This window comes from Erpetoichthys calabaricus, chromosome 17 (genome assembly GCF_900747795.2).
Source record: "Erpetoichthys calabaricus chromosome 17, fErpCal1.3, whole genome shotgun sequence".
Classification (NCBI taxonomy): Eukaryota; Metazoa; Chordata; class Cladistia; order Polypteriformes; family Polypteridae; genus Erpetoichthys; species Erpetoichthys calabaricus.
This window is the reverse complement of record NC_041410.2, coordinates 12,437,212-12,463,301: the sequence shown is the minus strand read 5'-3', so window position 1 is coordinate 12,463,301 and position 26,090 is coordinate 12,437,212. Positions and strand designations below refer to the sequence as shown.

Below are 26,090 nucleotides of genomic sequence, written 5' to 3'. Positions count from 1 at the left end.
GCAGCATCATGCTGTGGGGATGTTTTTCAGCGGCAGGGACTGGGAGACTAGTCAGGATAAAGAGAAAGATGACTACAGCAATGTACAGAGACATCCTGGATGAAAACCTGCTCCAGAGCGCTCTTGACCTCAGACTGGGGCGACGGTTCATCTTTCAGCAGGACAACGACCCTCAGCATACAGCCAAGATATCAAAGGAGTGGCTTCAGGACAACTCTGTGAATGTCCTTGAGTGGCCCAGCCAGAGCCCAGACTTGAATCCGATTGAACATCTCTGGAGAGATCTTAAAATGGCTGTGCACCGACGCTTCCCATCCAACCTGATGGAGCTTGAGAGGTGCTGCAAAGAGGAATGGGCAAAACTGGCCAAGGATAGGTGTGCCAAGCTTGTGGCATCATATTCAAAAAGACTTGAGGCTGGAATTGCTGCCAAAGGGGCATCGACAAAGTATTGAGCAAAGGCTGTGAATACTTATGGACATGGGATTTCTCGGTTTTTTGATTTTTAATAAATTTACAAAAACCTCAAGTGAACTTTTTTCACGTTGTCATTATGGGGTGTTGTGTGTAGAATTCTGTGGAAAAAAATGAATTTAATCCATTTTGGAATAAGGCTGTAACATAACAAAATGTGGAAAAAGTGATGCGCTGTGAATACTTTCTGGATGCACTGTAGATAGATAGATAGATAGATAGATAGATAGATAGATAGATAGATAGATAGATAGATAGATAGATAGATAGATAGATAGATAGATAGATAGATAGATTATATATGATGTATTTTTATAGTGCTACATAACAGAAACAAATATGAAAGGCACTATATAACATTCCCTAACAGACAGACAGGCACGTAGGGTGCACTAAAGCTCCATCATGTAGCGTTTGCCATCTGACGGCTGATTTGAATATTTAGTCCATGACAGCACTACACATGGTGGTTTTTCTAATCCCCTCTCAATTACATAAGTTATTAATATAAATCCAAAGATCAAAAAGCCATGCTTCAGGGAAAGCGAAGAAAGAGGACTCTTTACCACAAAGTAGTTAAATCAAGATGGCGATTGAGCAGCAGTTTGCAGCGCCAGCACAGCCCACCCTCTGGCCGAGGGTCTTGTTGTCTTTCTGCGGCCGCTCGTTGTATTTGTGACTCAGGCTTCTTCCTGTCTTCTAATCCTACACTAAGTTTTGAGGCCATTCAATTTTTCCCCCTTCCTTGATTGCATAGATGCCTGCTTGTGTCGGCAGGGTGGGCTGGAGGGCCGTATTTACGTCCTGTTTAAATGGCTCACCTGTGCAGTTTCTTTCTTCAGAGTCCAACGCAAAGCCGCTGTCACATTTGCACTTGAAGCTGCCGATGGTGTTTCTGCACTTGCCGTTGGTGCACAAGTTTGGAATCATCTTACACTCATTGATATCTGAAAAGAGGAGAACAAACAAAACTCAGACGGGTGCTGAAAGTCTGACAGAAATGAGAAGCCGGGGAGCAGAGCACACAGGACACACACACACACACACACACACACACACACACACATATATATACTGTAAGTGACAAACACAAGGCGGTGACCTGCGTCCCTCCACACTTTCACAGCCTCCGTTTTTATGGGTGCACTGTGGCCCCCTGTATGTATTCGCTACTCCTGCCAGTGGGGTGACAAACGAGTGAGTGCTAAGAAACAGAAGTTGACCGGATGGAGGGCATCCGGATATCTAAGGAGAAATATTCACAGCCTGCCAACCATATCTCTGGAGGCTTTCAAAAGCCTTTACTGTTCCTCTTGTCAGCACTGTTGCAATTCCCCAGTGGTGTCCCCCTGATGTACATCACCATCAGCATTGTCCCATTGTCCCAGGCTTGTGGCCAACACCTTCAGCCATATACCAAGATTACCTACAGTACAAGAGTCCTTGGTGAAGCCATCAGGGGTGCTTACCCAGGTGTGTGTGTGTGTGTGAGTGGGGGGGGGGGGGGGGGTCCCAATGTCTCAATGCAATGAAAGGGACACTGTGCTGTAAGAATTGTTGTCATCCTTGTGGTGAGATTTATACACCAGGGCCAGAGTAGTGCAGACCCCAATGTCCACGGCCTGCTCATTCCGGTCCCCTAACTATCCCTTGCCTCTGATTGAGTAACTGTCACTCACTCTCTCTCACTCCTTTACCACCTAATAGCTTATGCGTGGTGAGCATGCTGGTTCATTAATGGCTGTAATCTGTCACGCGTGTGCACACTGGGGACAGCTGGATGGCTCTAGGGACTGTAATTCTACCACCACACCAGGGGAGGGCGCTGTGTCCTAATGCCCTTCTCTCCATCTCCCCCTGCAAGCAGCTTGATTGACAGCTGGAACACCTCTGATGTCACTTTCTGTGTCGGTCCCCCTGGACCCGCCTCTTCCTGCTGGGAGGACTGAAGAAACTGGAAGCTCCACCCTCTTTGTCAGTTCTGTCATAAACTTGCTTCTGGAAAGATGCTTCCCCAATTATTGGGTGTTTTTATTTTGTATTTTTTCTTTCTTTTTACAATAGAATTACATGGGGTGACCAGTGTCTTCCTCTTTTGCTATATGGTTTTGAGACATGGACGCTATCCAGTGACCTGAGATGAAGACTGGACTCCTTCATTACTGTGTCTCTTTGGTGGGTACCATTGGTTTGACTTTGTGTTGCAGTTACGGCACTACAGCCATGTGGTGTGATTACCCGAGGATCATTCGGCTCACAGGACCCTGAGCGGCTGGACCAGGCCAAGGGGACGCCCACATAACACCTGGCTGTGGCAGATAGAGGGTCATTTCTGGGGGAGGGGGGATGGAACTGAACCACATGTATACCGGGGGGGTGGGTGGAGGGGTTTTCTTACCAGGTTCCCGAGCTATTTCATTGTGTTGTGGATGGGGCAATTGCATGCTCCCCAACCTTATCTGACCTGACCTGACTTGGCTAATGTCCCAGGGTCTTCATCGTTGTTCTCTTGTTTCTCTTACACATCACATCACCCAGGTGAGTGCTACACCTCAACGTCGGTCATTTTCACATTTCATTCCTAACCCTTTAAAAGGGGTCTTACCTTTCAGAACTGGCTTCCCACCAAAGTCATCCTTCGTAGAAAAGCCGGGACCCCGAGGGCAGAGCTCCAAGTACTCTGGACTGCCTTTCTCTGGACATTCATCGCACTCCGGACCCCAAGCGGCGCCCACTGAGCAGCAGCACGAGCTCAGCAGAAGCTTGCCAGGTATTGGAGAGGAGCAGCGTTCGTCTTCGTGCTTGAAGTAACACACTTCCTTGCGTGTATCTGAAACAAAGAATACAAAGTGGGGTATGTAAAGTGTTGTGTACATTTATGAACATAAAATAGTCAGCTGGCCATCTGGTCAACACATCCTGAGCCTGCATTGGAGTTTTAACATGTATGGCCACATATGTAACACACAAAGTGTTCAATTCATGCAGTTCAGAGAAGCAGAAAGAATGTTAGGCAGTGAAAATGAAATGGGAGTACATAGGAAATCTGGCAGAAATTTGGGCTGAAAGCTAAGGAATCAATGTAGACATTTGCAGTGCACCATCTATTGAAATGTATTTTGTAATGTATGTATTCATAAAATGAATTGCATCTGCCATTCCAACATGTGGTGCATTACAAAGATTTGTAGTAATAAAATGCACTACTACAGATGTTTTTGTTAGGATGACAATGCATTTGTCTCTGTTATGTGCCATTTGGTATGGGAATCGTAAAAGCACTTCTAAGGTTTGTGATGTACCATCTGTTGGAATGAAAAATGCAATATATATGTCCCTGTTGGCCATTTGGTATGGGATTTGTAAAAAGCACTGCTAATGTTTGTGATGTACCATCTGTTGGAATGAAAAATGCAATGTATATGTCTCTGTTATGCCATTTGGTATGGGATTTGTAAAAGCACTGCTAATATTTGTGATGTACCATCTGTTGGAATGATAAATGCAATGTATATGTCTCTGTTATGCCATTTGGTATGGGATTTGTAAAGGCACTGCTAATGTTTGTGATGTACCATCTGTTGGAATGAAAAATGCAATGTATATGTCTCTGTTATGCCATTTGGTATGGGATTTGTAAAAGCAGTGTTAATGTCTGTAATGCGCCATCAGTTAGAATAACAAACTTAATGCATTTTATAATTACAAATATTTGTGATGTACCATCTGTTGAAATGGCAAATGCAATACACATGTCTCTGTTATATGCCATTTGGTATGGGAATCGTAAATGCAGTGTTAATGGCTGTGATGTGCTATCTGTTGAAATGAAAAATGCAAGGCATTTTATTACTACAAATATATGTGATGCACCATCTGTTGGAATGATAAATGCAAAGCAGATATTTGTGTTATATGCCGTTTGGTAATGGATTTGTGAAAGCAGTGTTAATTCTTGTGCTGTGTCATCTGTTGGAATGACAAATGTGATGCATTTTATTCCTACAAATGTTTGCAATAAGTCATCTGTTGAAATGACTAATGCAATGCATAGGTCTCTGTTATATGTCATTTGGTATGAGATTCATAAAAGCAGTGTTACTATTTGTGATGTACCATCTGTTGGAATGACAAATGCAATGCATATATCTCTGTTATATGACATTTGGTATGAGATTCATAAAAATAGTGTTAATATTTGTGATATGCCATCTGTTGGAATGACAAATGCAATGTATTTTTTGCAAAAAAATGTTTGTGATTCCATATTTTGTAATGACAGAGACAACAACCAGATGGACACACAGACACTTATCTTTTGTTTTGCAAACTTGCTGTGACATTCATGTCAGACAGGTTGAAATCGAAGTGAAATGCCCCCCCCCGACCCCCATTTGAGTGTTATGAAAATCCCTATATAATGTCTTCTTCTTCTTCTTTTATTAAGGTGGATTACTTGCAGTTAATAATCACCAAATTCAAAATGCTTGTTGTGGTGAACAATTCAGAAATCTAATAAAAGTGACAGAGATGCTTTGGTAGGACAGAGTCCAAAGTTCAAATCCACCTTCTGTGTGGTCTTCATGTGCTTCTTTGCAGATCTTCTGCTTTTCCTGAAGACATGCAAGATCTGGTTGACTGTTAATAATAATAATAATAATAATAATACATTTTATTTATATAGCGTTGACCCTGAACTGGTGTGTGTTTTCCCTGTGACAGACTTTCGCTCAAGCTGACTGACCACAGACTGACTTAATAAAAGAAAAAGGCGGACATAACAAGCAAAGCCAAGCCAGAAGTGTAGAGAACAACATTCCTTTTTTCTCACTTCCCACACGATTGTGAAACTGTTTTGTGGCGGACATGCTCCTAACACAGTGACGAGTTCCCACAAATGTCATCTAATTAAAAACTCCATCGATGGCACTGAGGCCATCTGGCTATGGGACCCCGTCAGCTTCTCGGCATGGTGCCCCCATGTTAGCGTTTGCCTGCCTGTGTTTGCTACATGGACGATAAATAAAGGAGTTGCATGCCATTCGCCTGCCAGCTCCTTTATGGCCGGGCCAAGATGACAACATGTGAATAAGAGGGGCGTCTTTGCAGGGTTGCTGCCTTGTGGTGCAGAATTCCCTTTGATGAAATGTTAGGGCTGATCAGTGTGCACTGCGTGCCACTTCACACGAGCCACCGGGGCCATTTCTCAACACAGTAATCACGACATCCTGTTTCCAGTCATGAGCGGCACCCTCGATTGCCTAAGCTTTAATTGTTCTCATATGGGCTGCGCATTAGCTGGAGGTCGAGTTTGTCACTAGCCTGGAGTACAAAACAACAGTCGCTGCAGCGGCAATGAGAGGATGGATAGACCCCCGTCAACCACAACATCAAAAAAAGCACCTGCCTAATGTGGTGGGGGACCCCCTCGTGCATGGACTCCACTAAACCTCTGAAAGTGTCCTGTGGTATCCGCACCACGACATTAGCAGCAGGTCCTTTACGTCTTTTAAGTCCTAAGGTGGGGCCTCCATGGATGGGACTTGTTTATCCAGCAGATCCCACAGATGCTTGACCGGATTGAGATCTGCGGAACTGGGAAGCCAAGTTAACACCTTGAACTCTTGGTCAGGTTCCTCCAATGTGGCAGAGCACATTACAATTCTGAAAGAGGGGAACACCAATGCCATGAAGGGGTGAACCACTTATGAAAGCGGTACCTGTAAAAGTGACATCCACATGAATGCCAGAACCCAAGGGTGCCCAGCAGAACATCATGAAGAGCATCACGCTGCCTCCGCCGGCCTGCCTAATTCCTAGAATGCATCCTGCTGCCATCTCCTCTCCAGGTCAATGACAGTCACGCTGCCAGTCGTCCACATAATCTACAAGAAAATGTGACCCATTGGGCCAGGCCACCTCCTTCCATTGCTCCGCAGGCCAGTTCTGTCACTCATGTGCCCACTGCAGGCACTTCTGGTGGTGGACAGGGGTCAGCGTGGGAATCCATCATCAGTTTAAAGGGAGGCTCCAAATCAAACTTGAGCACGGCCATGTGTTTGTGGTTTGCTCTGTAGAGTTCAACTAATGTAGAGAAAAAATAAACTGAACAGTAAGACCAAAAAATCTACATGATGATTACATAAATACGTACCGATACAGACCCTCCCGGTGCTATCCAGAGTCATTCCAGGAAGACATCTACAAATGAAGGAGCCATCCGTATTTTCACATCGCCCGTTGGTGCAGATGTCAGGAAATACTTCACATTCGTTGACATCTGTCCAAAGAAAAGCAGATCAGAAATGTCCTGTTTAACAAGTCAGACGCCATTGTTCAGCTCTCAATGACTTCCTGCCTTTGTTGTATTATCAGGCAGTACAGCCGCCCTCTAGAAAGTCTGCGCTCGGTGACGCCAAAGGCTCATGGAAAGTCGTGTCCATTGAGAAACGAGAAAGGAAAAGGAATTAGATAGATAGATAGATAGATAGATAGATAGATAGATAGATAGATAGATAGATAGATAGATAGATAGATAGATAGATAGATAGATAGATAGATAGATAGATGTGAAAGGCACTATATAGATAGATAGATAGATAGATAGATAGATAGATAGATAGATAGATAGATAGATAGATAGATAGATAGATAGATAGATAGATAGATGTGAAAGGCACTATATAGATAGATAGATAGATAGATAGATAGATAGATAGATAGATAGATAGATAGATAGATAGATAGATAGATAGATAGATAGATGTGAAAGGCACTATATAGATAGATAGATAGATAGATAGATAGATAGATAGATAGATAGATAGATAGATAGATAGATAGATAGATAGATGTGAAAGGCACTATATAGATAGATAGTAGATAGATAGATAGATAGATAGATAGATAGATAGATAGATAGATAGATAGATAGATGTGAAAGGCACTATATAGATAGATAGATAGATAGATAGATAGATAGATAGATAGATAGATAGATAGATAGATAGATAGATAGATAGATAGATAGATAGATAGATAGATGTGAAAGGCACTATATAGATAGATAGATAGATAGATAGATAGATAGATAGATAGATAGATAGATAGATAGATAGATAGATAGATAGATAGATATGAAAGGCACTATATTAATGACAGACAGACTGACAGACACTGGAGGCCAAATGAAAGTCCTACCTTGGCATGTTGTTCCTTTGATTCTTGCAAAGCCTCTTCTGCAGTACTGGTCTGAAATAAACAACACGTTACTGCGTTTCGGTGACTTTCACCCTAAACTTTCCCACTTCAGCTGATTCATGAAATGCACAGGAGCTCAGAGGTGTTTTATGAGACACACCCAGAAAGTTAATTTGTGGCTCAGACAGGCAGAACTCACCTCTGGTCTTCTGGTAGTAAAGTCCAACATACTATATGATTCTCAATTATATTTTTAGACTCACTGTAAATTAAATTAATTGATTATGTAATACTAGTTTAAGACAGGAGGGGAGCGTCGCAAAGACAGTCAGCAGCCATTGGGGTTCCTATAGCTACCTGCTCATCAATCAAGAAGTGATGTCAGGTAACACAACAGTATTAGCAAGTTGGGCCTGAGCACTAATCCACAGGGTGTTTACCACTCCTAATTTTTATAACATTTAGTTTCCCTCTGGTGCATTAGTGTAGCATTTCAAATTGCACATGCAGTCAGCAGATCTGCAGCGTTACTGAGAAACAGACACAGACTCTCATAATCAAAATATTAATATAAGCATATATATATATATAAATATATATATATATATATATATAGAGAGAGAGAGAGAGGAGAGCGAGAGAGAGAGAGAGAAAAGCCAAGCAAAATGACCCCTTTTATTGGCTAACTAAAAAGATTAAAATATGCAAGCTTTCGGGGCAACTCAGGCCCCTTCTTCAGGCAAGATGTAAGGGGCCTGAGTTGCCTCGAAAGCTTGCATATTGTAATCTTTCTAGTTAGCCAATAAAAGGGGTCATTTTGCTTGGCTTTTCTCTACATTCATAATGGCTAACACGGTACAACACCCTAGTACTACATATATATATATATATATATATATATATATATATATATATATATATATATATATAAATTGTTGAACAAAGTAAGCAGTACCACCTCAGAATGAGAGGGGGCGCTGTTGTTCACACTGTCTTCTTTTTCCCCCATCAGTTGTCAGAGGCAACCCAAGGAAGACGCTTAGGGCCCCGCCTTCAGTCTTGAACAGGCTCCGCCCCAGAGGATGGCGGCTCATTCCAGACCCAGCAGGCAATGGAGAAGGAGATCCCGCTGATTGTGTGTACTTTGATTATTTACTCCTTGTGCCTAGTGCACCACTTTGCACTTTGTGTTGCTTCTGTTCATGGCATGGTGCCTGCAATTAAATTGGGTAGACCAGCTAGTGCCACAACTATTTTCATGGCTCCTTGAAGTCTGTCCACCAGTCACTATATATATATATATATATATATATATATATATATAGCGTAATACAGTATATTGCTATTACTATATGCAGATTTTCTCGATGTCCTCTTTATTAGGTTCACCTGCTTGTTAATACACACAGCCTGCTCCTCCAAACAGCAAATCTTGTGGCCGTAACTCAACATATGCAGCACACAGGCCTGGTCGGGAGGTTAAGTTGTTGTTTGACAAAACATTACAGTGACAATTTAAACTATTTTGAGGTTGGTATGAGTGTCAGTGCCAGTCCTCGTGGTGAATGTTTAACACATTACAATCTTTAATATGTATGAGAGAATTTGGCGATAAACAGTGACAGTAATGTTAAATCTCAGAAAGATTGGCATTAAGCACTTCAAGCTGACAGAAGGCCACAGCCACTCAAATAAGAGCTCTTCACAACAGCGGGGTGCAGAAGGGCATCTCCAAATGTGCAACATGTCGGGCATTGAATTTGTGGGGCTACGGCCGTGGAGGACCATGCTGGGTTTCACTGCTGTTGTATCAAACTGGACGGTAAGGGTACAGCGGGCACTGGGATTACCACAACTGGGACAATTCCGCTACAGAATGAGGGTGCTGAGCACTGCCAAAGTCTCACCTGGTACACACGGAGTACAAGGGCTTCCCCAGGCCGCCCCCACAGTGGAACAGCAATGAGACCTGAGCGTCTCTCCGTTGATGTTAATCTCACATCGGCCATTGCTGATCTTCAGCCAGCAGGTCCCTTTGCTGGTTTCTAAGATGAAAGGAAAACATACGAAAGTTTCAATGTTTAGTGGGCACCGACTCATGGCTTCAGAGGTACCTTTTATACAGAATGCTCTCCATGAAACTAACACTTGATTTTGAACGTTTCAGCTCCATAACTATACTCCATTAGAAGTATGAAAAGGTAGCAATATACAGATGTACTGAACAACAGGGGGCGATCTTGCATTCTCATTAATGTCAGGACAATAAAAAAGTCATATATAAGAAAAGACCACAGAAAGAGCTGCGTGCAATCCAGCTACACCACCATATTGAATGACCCCAAGGCCCTTTACCTGTAATCGCTCTGTCCTGAGTATGACGTTAATCTGCACCCAGCTCTGCAAGGAGGCCCCCCAATTTACAGGGAAAACTTGGGGGCTAGTGGCAGAATTGGCACTCCAGCCACCATCACAAACCTCACACTCTTCTAGTGTGGTTAGGGTTACTGGAGGATGAGCGCCAACACGGGACAATTTGCACTGGTACACACACCCTAAAAAATACAAACTTATTTACATAAATCCCACCGACCCCCCCGACTACACATACAAATAAATAAATAGGTTAGGGTTACACGGATGCACTGGGGTCCCAATCCTGGTGGTTTATCGGGTGGTGGGTGCAGCAATGCACTGTATCATCCCCTCCCCCCCATACCCGCCACCCCCACTTCTTAGGTCAACATCAAAGCTTCTTGTACAAATGAGATGATCAGTGGTGCCACGTCCTCCTCGCAGCTAAATCCGACACCATCAGACTTTCAAAAGTCTTCAAGGTGGGCAGAGAAATGGACGAAGACATAAGGGGTTACCCGAACGAGATTTTCCAAAATGGATTTGACAAGTGGGTTCAAAGGTGGCGCAAACGGATTGCCACTGGTGGAGACTATTTTGAAGAGTACCATGTTGTGGATCGTGTTGAGTTCTGACCCAAGTGGCTTTACTTTCAATGCAATCCTCAGGGTGGCACAGGGAAACAGAAAATTTTCAACTGACGTTCAATGCACACATTTAACGATGAAATGTATTGCACAGGATATGCAATTAATGATGGAAATCAATATTCATTTTATGTTTTGAAGAAAACATCATGAAGGTGTTGCTCATTTCTCCGCACACATTCTGACAGCCTGGTGTGGACGTCACAGGTCAGGAGGAATGCCGGCGATTTCCTCTTCAGTCCTCCCATTTAGTTCAGCGATGGTTGCGGGACGTGTGCGGTACACTTGGCTTTTACGATGTCCCCACAGAAAAAAGAAATCTGGGGATCTCGGAGGCCATGGAATGTCACCATTGCGTTGAATGACGTGCCTTCCATGCAATCGTCGGGCAGTATGAGAAGTGGCTCCACCTGGGGACTTCTTTTTTAAGGCTGAACCCGTTTCTTTGAAATGATGCACCCATGTGTGTTAATCGCATGAGCAGACGGGACATGATCGCGACATCCCAACTGGTAATGATGCTGAAATTGCCTCTGTGCAGCAGTCCCACTGTCACCACTCTTATAAAAGGCTCTCACAGCGAATGCTCGTTGCGCACCACTCCACTGCTCCATTATAACTAATGGCAAGGGGTTCTAAACAAGGTGGCATTGGACCCAATCAACTGCCGAGACCCAGGGGTCACCAAACCCTAGTTCCAAAATGTCCCGTTTCCCTACGCCACCCACTATAATCAAGAAGATGGCCGGATGGAGGTGGTCACTTTGGCCCCATATCTTCTCCGCAGTATTTGGCTCAAGGTGATTATGCACAACCACACACTTTTTACTAAAAGGAACTTCTTATTTATTGAATGGGGATCACCAAGTCCTAGTCTCTTTGGGTGTTCATCTCAGTCTGTGGTCGGTGCCCGTTTAGAATGGAAAACGGGAGGAATACCCAGAGAGCCAAAATTAATGATGATGTCTTACCAATACTTACCAACGCAAACAGTTTTGGATTCATCCAGCGTGCTCCCCAGGGCACATTCACAAAAAAACGAGCCAGGGGTGTTCTTACAGTCCGCATTGACACAGGGATTAGACTCACACTCGTTGATGTCTAGGAAGGAAGCAGAAATGGGGCTTATTGCACAACTTCTAAGAGATTGTTCTCCATTACCATGGCGGGCCAATAGCCCAAAAGAAAAGGACAGCAAGTCCTATAAAGTAATTGAAAACAGTGACACACAAAGCCATTTGTTCATAAGCGGCTCCAATAACAGAAGATAACTGGGACGCCTGATGAAGTTCCCCCAGCGTGTCCTTTCAACAAGAAGGCTTAAGGAACATCCCTAACTCAGTAGCAGACATTTCCATAGTGCTCATTATACACGTACAGTAAGTGAGGAGATGCCCCCAAGATAAACTCTGTCTTCTATGGCGTCAGCAATGTCACATTTCATGCCTCACGGATTTTTAGTGAAATGGATCAGGAGGTGAAACCCAGTCTGAGAGAGCGAGCCAAATCCATAAGCAAAAGTCAATCCAATACGGCGACAAATCACTAATCTCAATCTGAGTTACCAAATATCAAGAGCAGAGATCTCAAGCCAGGAAGTCCTTCAACAAAGGCCAGCGGCCATCCAACCTGCACTTCAGAAGAGCTCATCCACCTGAAGCTAAGCGTGTTCAGGCCTAGCCAGTACTTGGGTTGCAAGGAAAAGCTTGGGTTGCCGCTGGAAGAGGTGTTGGTGAGGCCAGTAGGGGGCGCTTACCCTGATGTCACTACATTGGTTAGCTGTGCCATTTAGAATTGACTTTGAAATACTCCTCATGGTTTATAAAGCTTTCAATCATCTGCTCCATCGCCTTGCACTCCAAGTCGTAACCTCAGATCTTCATTGAGGGTCTGCTTAGAATTCCAAGAGCTAAACTGAAAAGAAGTGGTGAGGTGGCCTTCTGCTGTTATGCACCTAAAATTTGGAATAGCAGACCAATAGAAATTTGCCAGGCTAATATGGTGGAGCACTTTAAAAAACTGCAAAAAACTCATTATTGTAACATGGCTTTCTCATAGCTTCATTTTAGTATAACTCTGATATTCTGTTTATGCATTGATTTATCATTTCTATCATGGCTCTGTAATCCATACTAACCCCTACTTTCTCAGCTGTTCTTTTTCCAGTTTTCTGTGATGCCAATCTGTGCCACCACCACCTGATCAGGGCACCGTTCTGTCCCTACATTGATCGATTGAAGGCCAGAAGTCCACATGTGAAGTCTGTGAACCAGAAGGACTGATTGAGATCATTGATGTTAGGTAGAATGCCCAGTGGGGGTCGGGTGGTCTCGTGGCCTTCAGAACCCCCTGCAGATTTTGTTTCTTTCTCCAGCCCTATGGAATTTTCTTTTTTTTTCTGTCCTCCTGGCCATTGGACTTTACTTTATTCTTTGTTACTTACTATTGCCTAATCTTATTTTTATATTTTTCATTTTTCATCTTGTAAAGGGGTGGCACGGTGGCGCAGTGGTAGCGCTGCTGCCTCGCAGTAAGGAGACCCAGGTCCTCCCTGCGTGGAGTTTGCATGTCCTCCCCGTGTCTGCATGGGTTTCCTCCCACAGTCCAAAGACATGCAGGTGAGGTGCATTGGTGATCCTAAATTGTCCCTTGTGTGTGCTTGGTGTGTGTGTATGTGTGTGCCCTGCGGTGGGCAGGCGCCCTGCCCGGAGTTTGTTTCCTGCCTTGTGCCCTGTGTTGGCTGGGATTAGCTCCAGCAGACCCCTGTGACCCTGTAGTTAGGATATAGTGGGTTGGATAATGGATGGATAGATTATCTTGTAAAGCACTTTGAGCTCCATCAGTTTGCTTGTTGCTGTTGGACTGAATGTGGATCGCAGTGCCCCAGCGTAGTGACAGGGACACCGTGCTGTAAAAATGGCACTGTCCTTCTGATGAGACTGAAGGTCCTGACTGTCTGTGGTCATTAAAGATCCCAGGGCATCTTTAGTAAAGAGTAGGGCCAGATTTATACTTCACACGACGCGATGCATGCTGTAGTGGACGCTCCTGCCACGTTTGCGTTTTACTGTTTATACTTGCGTGCATACTTTGCGTAAATCTGGAGGAATCCAGCAGGTGGCAGTGCGAGATATCATCACGGTGAGAACAGGTTCGGCTTCGCTATGTTGGGAATTGCCTGAAACATCCATTAAATTCCGATGACACCTTACTGCATGTTATAATATGCTTTATTATTAAGTTTAATGTCACTGTTCTCTGTGCCCACTGTTACGGACTCATTCATACAGGCAGACCAAATATGGTGCACAAGGGCACAGCAACAGCATTTAGAATTGCCAAGCCAAGCACAGGACTAGAGAGCCAAAGACAACTGGACAATTGAATAGTCAGCCTAAAGACAGACTAGTATATTTCTGTCTTTTGTCAGTATACCATCCTCTTTCCTTGTTGGGAGAATGAGAACTGTATGTAGGCATTGTGCTATTCCTGTATTTTTAAAGGTGGGTTTTGAGTCCTTTCCTGTCCTTGTTTGGATCGAGAAAAAGAGCCTGAACATGGAGCGACCAGAATATAAGAATGGACCTACGGCCAACAGTTTGAAGCTTCCGTGTGGAAGATTATGTCTTCCGTCCGAGGCCGGGCAGAAGATTATGTCTTCTGTCCAGTTAAAATCCTTTCAGCGTGGCGACGAAAGATGGCAGACGGTGTAGGTCAAGTCTCCCACATGCTTGATATGTCTGTCATAAGCTGCCCGTTTGTAATACCACGTGAACCCGAATATTATACATTTAATACGCTCAATGTGACGATCTATAGCTGGCAATCCACTGCTGTCAGGACCGGATGGAAGCCCTAGAAAAAAAGACAGCACAGAAGACGGTATGTGAGAATTTTAAAATGTCTCGTGTCATTATGATCAGGAATATGCGACGCTTGAATATAAAAGCACCACGAATGCATCTGTATGTCGGCATTTTGCTTCACCACATCAGACCATTCATCAAACATCAAAGTGTGCACATCGATCCTATAAGATCTACAAAGCAGCTTTCTGTCACATATAGATAGTAAACAGAGACTCTGACGTCACATTCCAACTTTTAGCACACTGTGCCCCCCCCGACTTTTTGTTGGTACTGCAACTCGCGCACGCATCGCGTTAATTTCTGAGGACCTGCTCAGAGGACGCATCAAATGAATGCTGAGAACGGGTGGCAGCCATGATGCAGGCGCGTGCACATTCTGAGCATGAAGTATAAACGGTCCCTAGGGGTCATCCTGGTGTCCTGGATAAATTGCCCACCATGGCCTAATCATTCTGGCCCCCTAATCACCCCCCCCCCATCTTTAATTTACTTTTTCCCTCACTCTTTGACCACCTAACAGCTTATGTGTGGCGAGTGTACTGGCACAAAAATGGCTGCCGTCGCATCATCCAGGTGGGTGCTACACATTAATGGTGCTTGAAGTGTCTACCCCACTCACTGAAGCGCTATACAAATGGAAAGAATTATTTATTATTATTATTATTATTATTATAATTAAAGGATTCACACATAAACACACAGGAGTTTATCCGCAAACTCGGATGAGAAATGGCCGTCAGATGGTTAACCTATTACAATGATGACATCAGATGTCACGACCCGGTGACCACACCCCCTCTGGGTGAGCCACACCTTGACAGCAGGACTCACAAAATGGCAGCCCTACTTTTCTCAAAATGTGTTGCTGACAAAATAAAATGCTTGAATTCTAAAATCTCAGAATAGATAGATAGACATGTACACTTTAATAAAAATCAGCACAGGGGAAGCCCACCAAAAATGAATAAGAATTGTTACACACAACAATAGGTGGTGTCGTATATGGCAGGCGTTCACAGGTTTGGTCCATGTGTACAGCATGTGACTAATGGCGTACAGCAGAAGTACAGGCGGGCTGGCAAGGAATTCTGCATTCATTTGTGAGGGCATCAAATACACCAGAGGTGGGGGGGCACATTTCAGTCGCGCTTTTTCAGATCTCTTTCCTGTATGTGACAAGATATCAGGGCATCTTAGAGACCACCTCCTGTCCTCGTATCGCATCATTAACGCCACAGTTGCAGTAGTCGTAACTAAACGGAGGTGTCGCTCTCTCCCGTACCCTGTCTGTTTTTCACAACATTTACCTTCGCAGACTTCGGTCTCTGGTTTGAATACGTAGCCCTTCTGACAGGAGCAACTGTAACTTCCAGGCGTGTTTCTGCAGAGCCCATTGTCACACAGTTGACTACGCAAACTACACTCGTCGATATCTAAAGGAAAAGAAAAGACGACATTAGAGCACAATCTCATTTCGATAACGAGAGAGACGCAGACCAGGCGCTCATGAAGTACCAGTGCAGGTTTTTCCAGTATAGTCCACTTCATATCCTGGGTTGCACTTGCACCGGTAGGAGCCAATTAAGTTTTCACAAACTCCATATTGGCAGATGTCAGGGTCCAGGAGGCACTCATTTATATCTATAACAAGAAAAAAATAAAGACATTATAATAAGCAGAGGGCGGCATGGTGGCACAGTGGGTAGCGCTGCTGCCTCGCAGTAAGGAGACCTGGGTTTGCTTCCTGGGTCCTCGCTGCATGGAGTTTGCATGTTCTCCCCGTGTCTGCGTGGGTTTCCTCCCACAGTCTAAAGACTTGCAGGTTAGGTGCATTGGCGATCCTAAATTGTGCTTGGTGTGTGTGTGCCCTGCGGTGGGCTGGCATCCTGTCCAGGGTTTGTTCCTGCCTTGCGCCCTGTGCTGGCTGGGATTGGCTCCAGCAGACCCTGTGTTAGGATATAGCATGTTGGATAATGGCTGACTGACTGATTGACTGACAATAAGCAGATACATGGAAACAGCTTTCCTTCAATGGCTGCAGTGCCCACCCTAATGTTTGGGACCAGGAGCTGTTTCTCCTTGATGTACCCCTCTGCTCTACAGTTTAAAGTTACAAATCACACAATTCGGACATTGATTCAAACATTCAGACCTGTTGTGAAGCACAGGTGGTATGCCTTCAAGGTGAATTGGTCGTAACAAATCTCAGTATGGCACGTGGTTGAACATTGGTGCCATGCCACATTGGACACTAGACTAACAGAGCAGAGTGTTGAACTACCCAGAAGCCATTGCAAAACGTGTTTTATTGCATCAGATGCTGTTCGTTGTGGTTACCGCATCATTTTTCAAATTGCCTTGATGTTCTGGTTTACCTTCTGTCACACACGTGCGCTTGGGAGGCCATCAAAGGGTTCCAAGGGGGCAAGACCAGGGGTTGGCGCCGAGGATTAATGCCTCTTCTCCTCTTTCTACAGAACTTCCGAAGAAAAGACCACCTAAACATGTCCCTTCCGCCCATTCCTGACCTCACTTCAGTCCCTTCTCGATGACATCACTTCCTGGCACCCAGAGATGACCTCATGCCACTTCCTGTCTCCCTGCTATAAAAGCCTGCCATTTTGCCTTTCAGTCAGTCCCAGTTTGGGACTCCAACAGTCTCAGTTGATTACTCAGTATATACGGAGTGAGTCCTCAACTCTTTGTGACTTGTCCTGTGTTTTCTTACACCTTGTAATTTACCCGATGTGACCTCAAGCAGCAGGGACGAGTGAAATGGTGTGACGGATGTTGGTAAAATGGCCGCTGCTCCCACTGTGCATGCGACTCTCCGACTCTCCTGCTGTTTCCCTAACTTGTAAAGCTCTGCCCTCCAGAGTGGCTATCAGACGAGTTAAAGGAGGAAACCTTCCAACATATACGAGATGAATGTGACCCCTCTCAGGGTGAATCTGAGACAGTAAACCGTCACTGAAGCTGCACAGAATGTCCTTCTGTTCTAAGGTGGACAAGTTCAGTGGGACTTTTTTGCACACTGGTAAGTACATTTCACTGACCCCAAGGAAATCTGAACTTTCCTGACATCTATCCATGAAGAACAAGTGTGCGAGACATCAACAAAATCCATCTAGTGGGAGCCAAGTCGTTTTGCGCGGCTAGAGAGACGGACAGACGTGACAGCGACTGTAGACACCTAGACAAGCATGACAAGTGTTAGGTGGCGGGCGTGCGATCATTAGACTTGTCTGAAGGAAGACACAGGAGGGGGTGAAGTGAAAGGAATTGGAATGTTCTGGAGATGAAGCCAGCTGACCATGCAGGGAAGGAAAACGAAAAACACCCATCGGCCACATCCCAATTCACAAATGAGCTTCCACCCAGCAAAGATCTCCCAACAATGAGACGCCAGGGCGGGTGACCGTCAAGTGCACTGTAGACACCCTTTTTGTAAACCCACATCGAAGATAAGAGGCCATCCCAATGTGAGTCGCAAAACCCATAATGCTCCCACAAACTTGAATTATTATCTAATTTTATTATTAAAAGTTTATTAAAAAATACCCATGAGCAGAGTTTAGATAAGCAAAAACTGTGATCGTTACCTTCTCCAGTAGATGAACGGCCAGCTCCGTGAGGACAAAGAGCCAGGAATTCGCCTAATGACAAAGAAACAGAAAACATGGATATGAAAATCAGCTGTGAGCAGCACACGCATGGTAAATATTACAGTCGGGCCTCATTCTACCAGTCACCAGTGTCACATACGTGCTCACTGGGGACAGCAGCAGGGTCTGGTTAATGTAGAAAGGTCCGTAAATGGGGCTAGTCATCTGCACTTACACCTTTTCTACTTCCTTGCAGGAACAAGTAAAACCAGTCCCACTCCCCCCTTCTGGCTTCAGACCACGCCCCTGGGTGACGTCACTTCCCTTCCTCACACCGACGACCCGCTTCTTCCTTCCACTCTGCTATATAAGCACACCAGTCATCTGTTACAGCAGTCACTGGTGCGACTCGGTCCAAAGAGACTACTCGTCTCGCTAACAAGCAATTTTCCCTTTTTACAACAATCCTGACAATATATAGGGTGGATCCACCCCACCCCACCCCACCAAAATTTATTTTTTGGTGTTTTTGTATCTTTACACCAGTCAGAACCAGGGATGGTCTTACAAATTTGAAAAGTACAACTGAGAAATTCATTTCTACATTTCAAGTTGAGTTAAGTAGCTTTATGGTCATGACATCCATACAGCGCATTGCAGCATACAGTGGGATGAAGTAACAGGACCAGAATGCACCACACACATAAAGAAACAGGACGGCTGCAAGACAGGTAAAGAACAATACTGTACTATAACAGATAAATAAATAATAGGTAAGTGAATAGACAGTAATACATAAATTAATAATAATAATAATAATAATTCATTACATTTATATAGCGCTTTTCTCAGTACTCAAAGCGCTATCCACACAGGGAGGAACTGGGAAGCGAACCCACAATCTTCCACAGTCTCCTTACATTAAATAAAATTACCGTATATACTCATGTATAAGTCGGGTCTTGAAACCCAAAAAATCGATCATAAAATCAGACCCTGACTTATATGCCCGTTCAAAAATACGACACTTATTTATTTATTTTTTACATTTCCTTGCCTCCTCCAATCTTGTATCAGTTTCTCAGACACATCGAATTTTGTTGCAGCAGTGCAGTTACCAATTTCTTTCGCTACTTCAATGACATTTAATTTAAAACCAGCTTCATATTTTCTTCTGATTGTAGATAAGGGATGCTCTTACGATAAAGGTGTATGAGGGTGTGAGATGCAAAAAACACAAAACAGTGCAAATGTCGCTTCGGAATAGTTTGGGTATCACCGTGTGGTCATGTAGGCACAATACATAGAAATAAAAGGCAGTGTGCTCCGTGGTCACTCTCTCAGGTGGGCGTTAGCATATCGTAATCTCTTGGACCAATAGTGTGAGCTTTCCAGATTCGACTTATAAAATACCAGAAATTATACGGTAAAATCAAACCCTGACTTATATGTGGGAGAACTTAAATGCAAGTATATACGGTACTAAAAAAAACAACAGTAAGGACAAGCGTAACGAGCATCCTGCATGTAAACTCCTTACTAGCAGCAGATCTGAGGGACAGCGGGAGCAGCACAGAGTTCAGGGTCTGGACAGTCAAGGGGTAGAAGGTCTTGTAGAACCTGGTAGAACTGATTCAGATGTCACAGTACCTTCTGCCAGCTGAAAATGGGACAAAGAGACCATCGGGGTGGGTGGCAGAGGTCCTTCACAATGCTGTAGGCTTTGCAGATGCAACGCTTTACAAAGATGTCTACCATGGAGGGCTGAGAGGACCCAATAATCTTTTCTGCAGTGTTAGCAATCCGTTGTAGGACCTTGTGGCACTTCCCAAAAAACCAGGCACAAGAAATTTGACAATTTGTAAATGAGAGACCACTCAGTCCATCAAGTCCGTTCGTTTAGCTAATAGCCCAGCTGTCCCCCAGTATCTCATCCAGATTCTCCTTAATCTTTCCCAAGGTTTCTGATTTACCTCCATGTCTCTGTAGTTTGTTCCAGTGTCCCACAACTCATCTTTGCTTCAATTCTAACTGCACTTCCCCTTAATGTCCACAGATGTTATTTCACCTTTAACTTTCTACTGGATCTGCTTTATCAACGGCTTTGAGGATTTTGAAGATCTTGATGAGGTCCCCACTCGGTCTCCTCTGCTCGACACTAAACAGGTTTAATTCTCCGAGTCTGTCATAGTAGGTCATGTCCTTAAGTCCATTGATGCACCAGGACTGCTCTCCTCTGCACAGCTTCATGTGCTGCTATGTCTTTCTTGTAGTGTGGTGACCAGATGTGCACACAGCACTCCAGTTGTGGTCAGCAGCGCATCATATAGTGTGAACGTAACATCCCTTGACTTAAATTCAACCATTTTTATGATATAAACTAACATTTTATTTACCCTTTTCATTGCTTTTGCTCATTGCTTAGTCGATGGAGATGTTGCGTCAACATAAACCCCTACATTTTTTTCAGAGGTCACTTCCTGTAGCTCAGTGTCTCCCATTTTGCATTTATAATTGATGTTCCTGTTGCCCGCGTGTAGAACTTTACATTTTTCTAACATTAAACTCCATTGTCCAGGTGTTTGTCCAGCTCTGAAGGTGGTCCCGGTCATTTTGAATTCTTTTTGCTGTCCCCTTCAGTGTCTGCCAATCCCTACAATTTTAGTATCATCTGCAAATTTGACATTTTTGCTAACTACACCAGAACCGATGTCATTAACAGGAGTCAGAAATAGTCATCGTCCAGGGATAGACCCCTGAGGGTTTCCACTCCATGAGGACCACTCTCCTCTCCTCTGTACTCTTTAAAAACAGCTGGTCAGAGAGCTCTATGTATTTGTCCTTCTTGACAATGCCAGTGGTCTTAATTGACCAAGTGAAGTCAACTGCCAGGTGCACACCAGGGAATTCAATGCTCTTAACCAGCTCTACCACAAAGTCCCTGATGAGTCAGTGGGGTATGGACAGCATGGGCCAATAACGTCTTGAAGGCAAGAGTATGAAAAGTCGCCTCATTTCTACTTCTCGAGAATTACGTAGAGGGGCACCCTTAGGGACACGGTGGCAGATTAAACTCTGAGTCATGTCAAGGAGGAGTCCATCTTGGAGATTTCAGAGGCTGAGGTTCCATCCATGAAACACAATGCGATGCTCTCGATGGCGGATGCACATCTTTTCTTGCCTTTGAGAATACAAAACGCATCAAAATGTGGGTGCTTTTCAGTGCCAAGGGGACACCAATGATGTGCCACTGCTCGATTTATTGATAGAAAGTGAGTTGCCCAGGTCATACCAAAGGGATTTCGTGGAAATCACATCCATGTGGTGGGTCAGGAGTGGGGTCGGGGAAATCAGGATGAAGGGCTGTCATTTAGCCTTCTGTGAACGCAGGGTGGGGTGCACAGTAGAAAGGGCAATAGTGGTTTAGAAGGGGGTTACGTGCTACACAGTTGGGGAGTAGCGATGGACGGGGCTGTCAGGAAGAATCAAAAGGTAAAATTTGTACAAGTTAAACAGGGGAGGACACTTCACTGCTTCAATACCCTCAAATCAAACTTCATCTTCCTCTTCACTGCTTCTCACTCATTTCTTCGGAGTCGATCTGTTTCACAAGTCCCCTCCATAGAACTCGGTCCAGCACTTTCTCCCTAGTCGGACCCATTTCCTTTACTCTATACTACAGGTGGCACACATGCTTCCTCCCTGAACCCAAATGACCACCAAAAGAAGAACAGAAGTGACAAAGGAAGAGGGTTTTATTACCCCAAGCAGGTGGACATTCAAAACGGCTCCTCATAAGCACACAGGGGCTTAACAGTAATAAAAAATAAGGCCTTCTGGACGGTCTATTGACCCTCTAGCCTCCTTTATTGGCCTGGTCACTTAGCAAACTCTAAGACCCCCCGTTTACTGACTGCAGGGACCTTAAATGCCTGAGTCCAGGTAAGCCCTCACTGCTCTTTGCAGGTTACACAGCCAGCGCTCAAAGGACTGCAAGTACCCCTGAGGAGCCCCCCTAGTGGCAGTAGGATTCCCTGCAGATGTCCGAACCACAGAGTGTAATTGGGGCGGGCCAGTCTGTCTGTCTGTCTGTCTGTCTGTCCTCCCCTATACTCCTGTGATTTCAGTCCCCAGTGTGCTCATGTGGCCTAGGGGACATCAACAAGGATAATAAATCAGTTGTTCCTCTTCCCACTTTCACACCGTCCACCTCCTCCTCTGCCTCCCAAAGAAGGTTATAGATATTTTGTTCCAAAACATTTAATCTTAAGTTTAATTTCCTTTCTGGATTACAGTCAGTCATTCAAATCTAAGCCCTCAGTGGTCAACACATTCAAGAAAGTCCTCAATGACAAAACGTATGTCACCTGTGTTCTGGGCTGGGCACGGCTGGCAAGGCTCTCCAAAGGCAAACTCGGTGTTGAAACAGCAGCAGGTAGACTTGGTGAAGGCGCCATTGAAAGGCGTGATGCACTGGCCCCTCGAGTACCCTCTGTAACAGGTGCTGCGCATGTGCGTGTCTGCACGGGAGACAAAAGGGTCCGCTGGTTAGGCGCCGCTCACGAACATCACCCTCACCCCTAAGTGACAATATAACTTGAATTTGATTTTTAAATACATTAGGGGTAGTGAGATCACAAAGACATGCTGACACCTGGCAGTCAATACTAGATATTGAAAAGGCTGCGTGTGAGATTACTGCCTGAATTACAGAATAAGAGCATTAGTGGGTAAGGGAGAGAAAGAAAAAAAAGAAGGGAATGAAAATGGAGGAAACACAAGAACGCGAAAGACTGAGGATCAAAAGTAGAGTCACTGAAGGAGAGGGCGTCCATATCACTGGGTCATCGGGCTGGCTCTCTGTGCCAGTGGGCAGCTTACAGAGGACAGAGACAGGGATAGAAAGGCACTATATAATAGATAGATAGATAGATAGATAGATAGATAGATAGATAGATAGATAGATAGATAGATAGATAGATAGATAGATAGATAGATAGATGCACTAAATAAAATAAAAGACAAAAATTTAAACAATGTGTTATTTGTTCACCTAGGCTTACGTTTTATAATATTTATTAAAAGGGCTGCAACACAACAAAATATGAAAAACTGAGGGGTCAGAAAACTTTCTGAAAAAAACTATCTATCTATCTATCTATCTATCTATCTATCTATCTATCTATCTATCTATCTATCTATCTATCTATCTATCTATCTATCTATCTATCTATTATATAGTGCCTTTCCTATCTATCTATCTATCTATCTATCTATCTATCTATCTATCTATCTATCTATCTATCTATCTATCTATCTATCTATCTATCTATCTATATTATATAGTGCCCTACATAAAGCCTACGTTTTCTATCCAGGAGCTGCTCCATCCCATGGCTCCCTCATGTTTGTGAGACTAACACTCTCGTTCGGTCAATTCAGGGTCCCTCATCATCCTCACAGTTCATCTCAATTTAGTTTTTTCTCTCTTGACTTACCAACACAGACACGACCATCCAGACCGACGGCCAGGCCTGGAAGACATTCACATCGGTAGGAGCCTTCAGTGTTCACACAGCGTCCATTCATGCAGATGCCTGGTACTTCACACTCATTGATGTCTAAAATGGAGGAGACGTAAGGATTAATTAATCAGTTTTTTTGTGTTTTGAACTCACATTTTTCTTTGGCACACAGCGGCCAGATAGCGGTCATTAATGCCTCACAGACGCTCTTTGTTAATATCAACATCCCAAAAATATTTCTAGGAAGCCAGCAATAGAAAGTAGCAGAAGGTCCCTCATTCCTTTAGGCGACATTTCACCCACGCAAGAACAAAATGTCTCATATTTTTGCCTTAAGTCTTTCCTTATGTTTTCAAGTCTGTGACAGATGAAAACAAAACCACATAAAACTATCCGAGACATTTTAGCTTTGATAACAAGAACGAGCAGATAGCCGAGACAGACATTAAAATGTAAAACTTCCTATTTATTGTGATTTTGGGAAAAAAAAGAATAAAAGATTTTGGTGCCCCAATATATATGAGCTGCACTCATTCTCAGTGGACCACTGACCAGGACAGCCGATGTGACCAACACAAGAACGACCACGTGAGCCTCGGTGGGCCGTGTGGCAATTATCAGATTCTTACTTTGTTGTATTCCCAAGATTGATCTATATCATTGACCTATGTTAGTACTATTTTATTATTATTTTTAGTATTGGATATATACGCTCACCGGCCACTTTATTAGGTACACCATACTAGTTTCAGGTTGGACCCCTTTTTGCCTTCAGAACTGCAGTAATTCTCCGTGCCACAGATTCAAACATTCCTCTGATTGTGGTCCACATTGACATGACAGCATCACTCACTTGCTGCAGATTTGTCAGCTGCACATCCAGGATGTGAATTTCCCGTTCCACCACACCCCAAAGGTGCTCTCCTGAATTGAGATCTGGTGACTGTGAAGGCCATTTGACTCCAGTGAGCTCATCATCATGTTCAAGATACCAGTTTGAGATGACATTGGCGTGTTATCCTGCTGAAAGAAGCCATCAGAAGATGGGCACACTGCGGTCAAAAAGGGATGCCAGTAATACTCAAGTAGGTTGTGACATTTAAACGATGCTCAATTGGTACTAAAGGGGCCTCAAGTGTGCCAAGAAAATATCAACCACACCATCACACCACCAGCACCAGCAGCCTGAACTGTCGATACAAGGCAGGATGGATTCATGCTGTCATGTTGTTGACCCCAACATCTGAATGTTGCAGCAGAAATCAAGACTCATCAGACCAGATGACTTTTTTTCAGTCTTCGGTTGTCCAATTGTGGTGAGCCCGTGTGAATTGTATCCTCAGTTGCCCGTTCATAGCTGGCAGGAGTGGCCCCCGGTGTGGTCTCCTGCTGCTGTAGCCCACCTGCTTCAAGGTTTGACGTGTTGTGTGTTCAGAGATGCTCTTCTGCACACCTCGGTTGTAACGAGTGCTTATTTGAGTTCCTGTTGCCTTTCTATCAGCTCAGACCAGTCTGGCCATTCTTCTCTGACCTCTGGCATCAACAAGGCATTTTCACCCACAGAACTGCCATTCACAGATGTTCTCCCTTTTCTCAGACCACTCTCTGTAAGCCCTAGAGATGGTTGTGTGTGAAAATCCCAGTAGATCAGCAGGTTCTGAAATACTCAGAGCAGCTGGTCTGGCACCACCAGCCATGTCACGTTCAGAGTCACTTCAGTCCTCTTTCTTCTTCCCCATTCTGATGCTTGGTTTGACCTTCTTCATCTTGATGAGGTCTACAGGCCGAAATGCATCGAGTTGTCACCATGTGATTGGCTGATTAGATATTTGCATTAATTAACAAGCAGTTGGACAGATGTACCTATTAAAGTGGCCGGTCAGTGTATATGTATGTCATTTTTTTCATTTATTATGGGGCACCAGCTTCATCTGCACCACATGCTAAAATCCAGCAATGGAAAATGTCTGTGGTGTCCCCCTTCCCTTGATGCCCTAAGCTCATGCTTATTTTGCTAATTTTGCTTAATAGTTAACCCAGCCCTGGGCTGCTCAAAATTTTTCAATTACATTTTTTTTTTATTATGAAATTCACTTAAATTAAAAAATAGAAAGAAAAGAATAAAAAAACATACCTGTGCAAAACCTCCCATTTGCTGACAACTGGAAGCCGGATTTGCAAATGCATTTGAAGCTGCCACCTTCGTTAATGCACATCCCGTTGAGGCAGATATTCCTGATGAGGCATTCGTCCAAGTCTGCAGGGTTGAACAGTTCAGAAGGTGAGATTAGACATGTTACACGTGGCGGGAAATGGAGACTCAAGCAGAGGGGTTTAAAAGAGCCACCCGATCCAAGCATCCAATGCATCAACCAACCATCCATCCAATTGTGTTCATTTAGGTTTCTCGGTCTC

General features: G+C 44.1%; 1 protein-coding gene and 1 long non-coding RNA gene across 3 annotated transcripts in view; one reads left to right on the top strand and one right to left on the bottom strand.

Annotated features, from left to right (window-relative positions):
* The window catches only part of LOC127526167 (uncharacterized), a 368,097-nt gene that overhangs the window by 113,473 nt on the left and 228,534 nt on the right, over positions 1 to 26,090 (top strand). The gene's annotated exons all lie outside the window — the stretch shown is intronic.
* fbn1 (fibrillin 1) overlaps positions 1 to 26,090 on the bottom strand; it is a 311,649-nt gene that overhangs the window by 124,181 nt on the left and 161,378 nt on the right. For both annotated transcript variants that reach the window (XM_051920648.1, XM_051920647.1), the window contains exons 15-26: positions 25,810 to 25,932; positions 23,649 to 23,771; positions 22,518 to 22,670; positions 18,148 to 18,201; positions 16,061 to 16,186; positions 15,853 to 15,978; positions 11,658 to 11,777; positions 9,582 to 9,719; positions 7,675 to 7,725; positions 6,629 to 6,754; positions 3,080 to 3,304; positions 1,296 to 1,421 (exon numbers count right to left, since the gene is read on the bottom strand). In XM_051920648.1, coding sequence (XP_051776608.1) covers positions 1,296 to 1,421; positions 3,080 to 3,304; positions 6,629 to 6,754; positions 7,675 to 7,725; positions 9,582 to 9,719; positions 11,658 to 11,777; positions 15,853 to 15,978; positions 16,061 to 16,186; positions 18,148 to 18,201; positions 22,518 to 22,670; positions 23,649 to 23,771; positions 25,810 to 25,932 — 1,491 coding nt within the window. The remainder of the gene's footprint in view (positions 1 to 1,295; positions 1,422 to 3,079; positions 3,305 to 6,628; positions 6,755 to 7,674; positions 7,726 to 9,581; positions 9,720 to 11,657; positions 11,778 to 15,852; positions 15,979 to 16,060; positions 16,187 to 18,147; positions 18,202 to 22,517; positions 22,671 to 23,648; positions 23,772 to 25,809; positions 25,933 to 26,090) is intronic.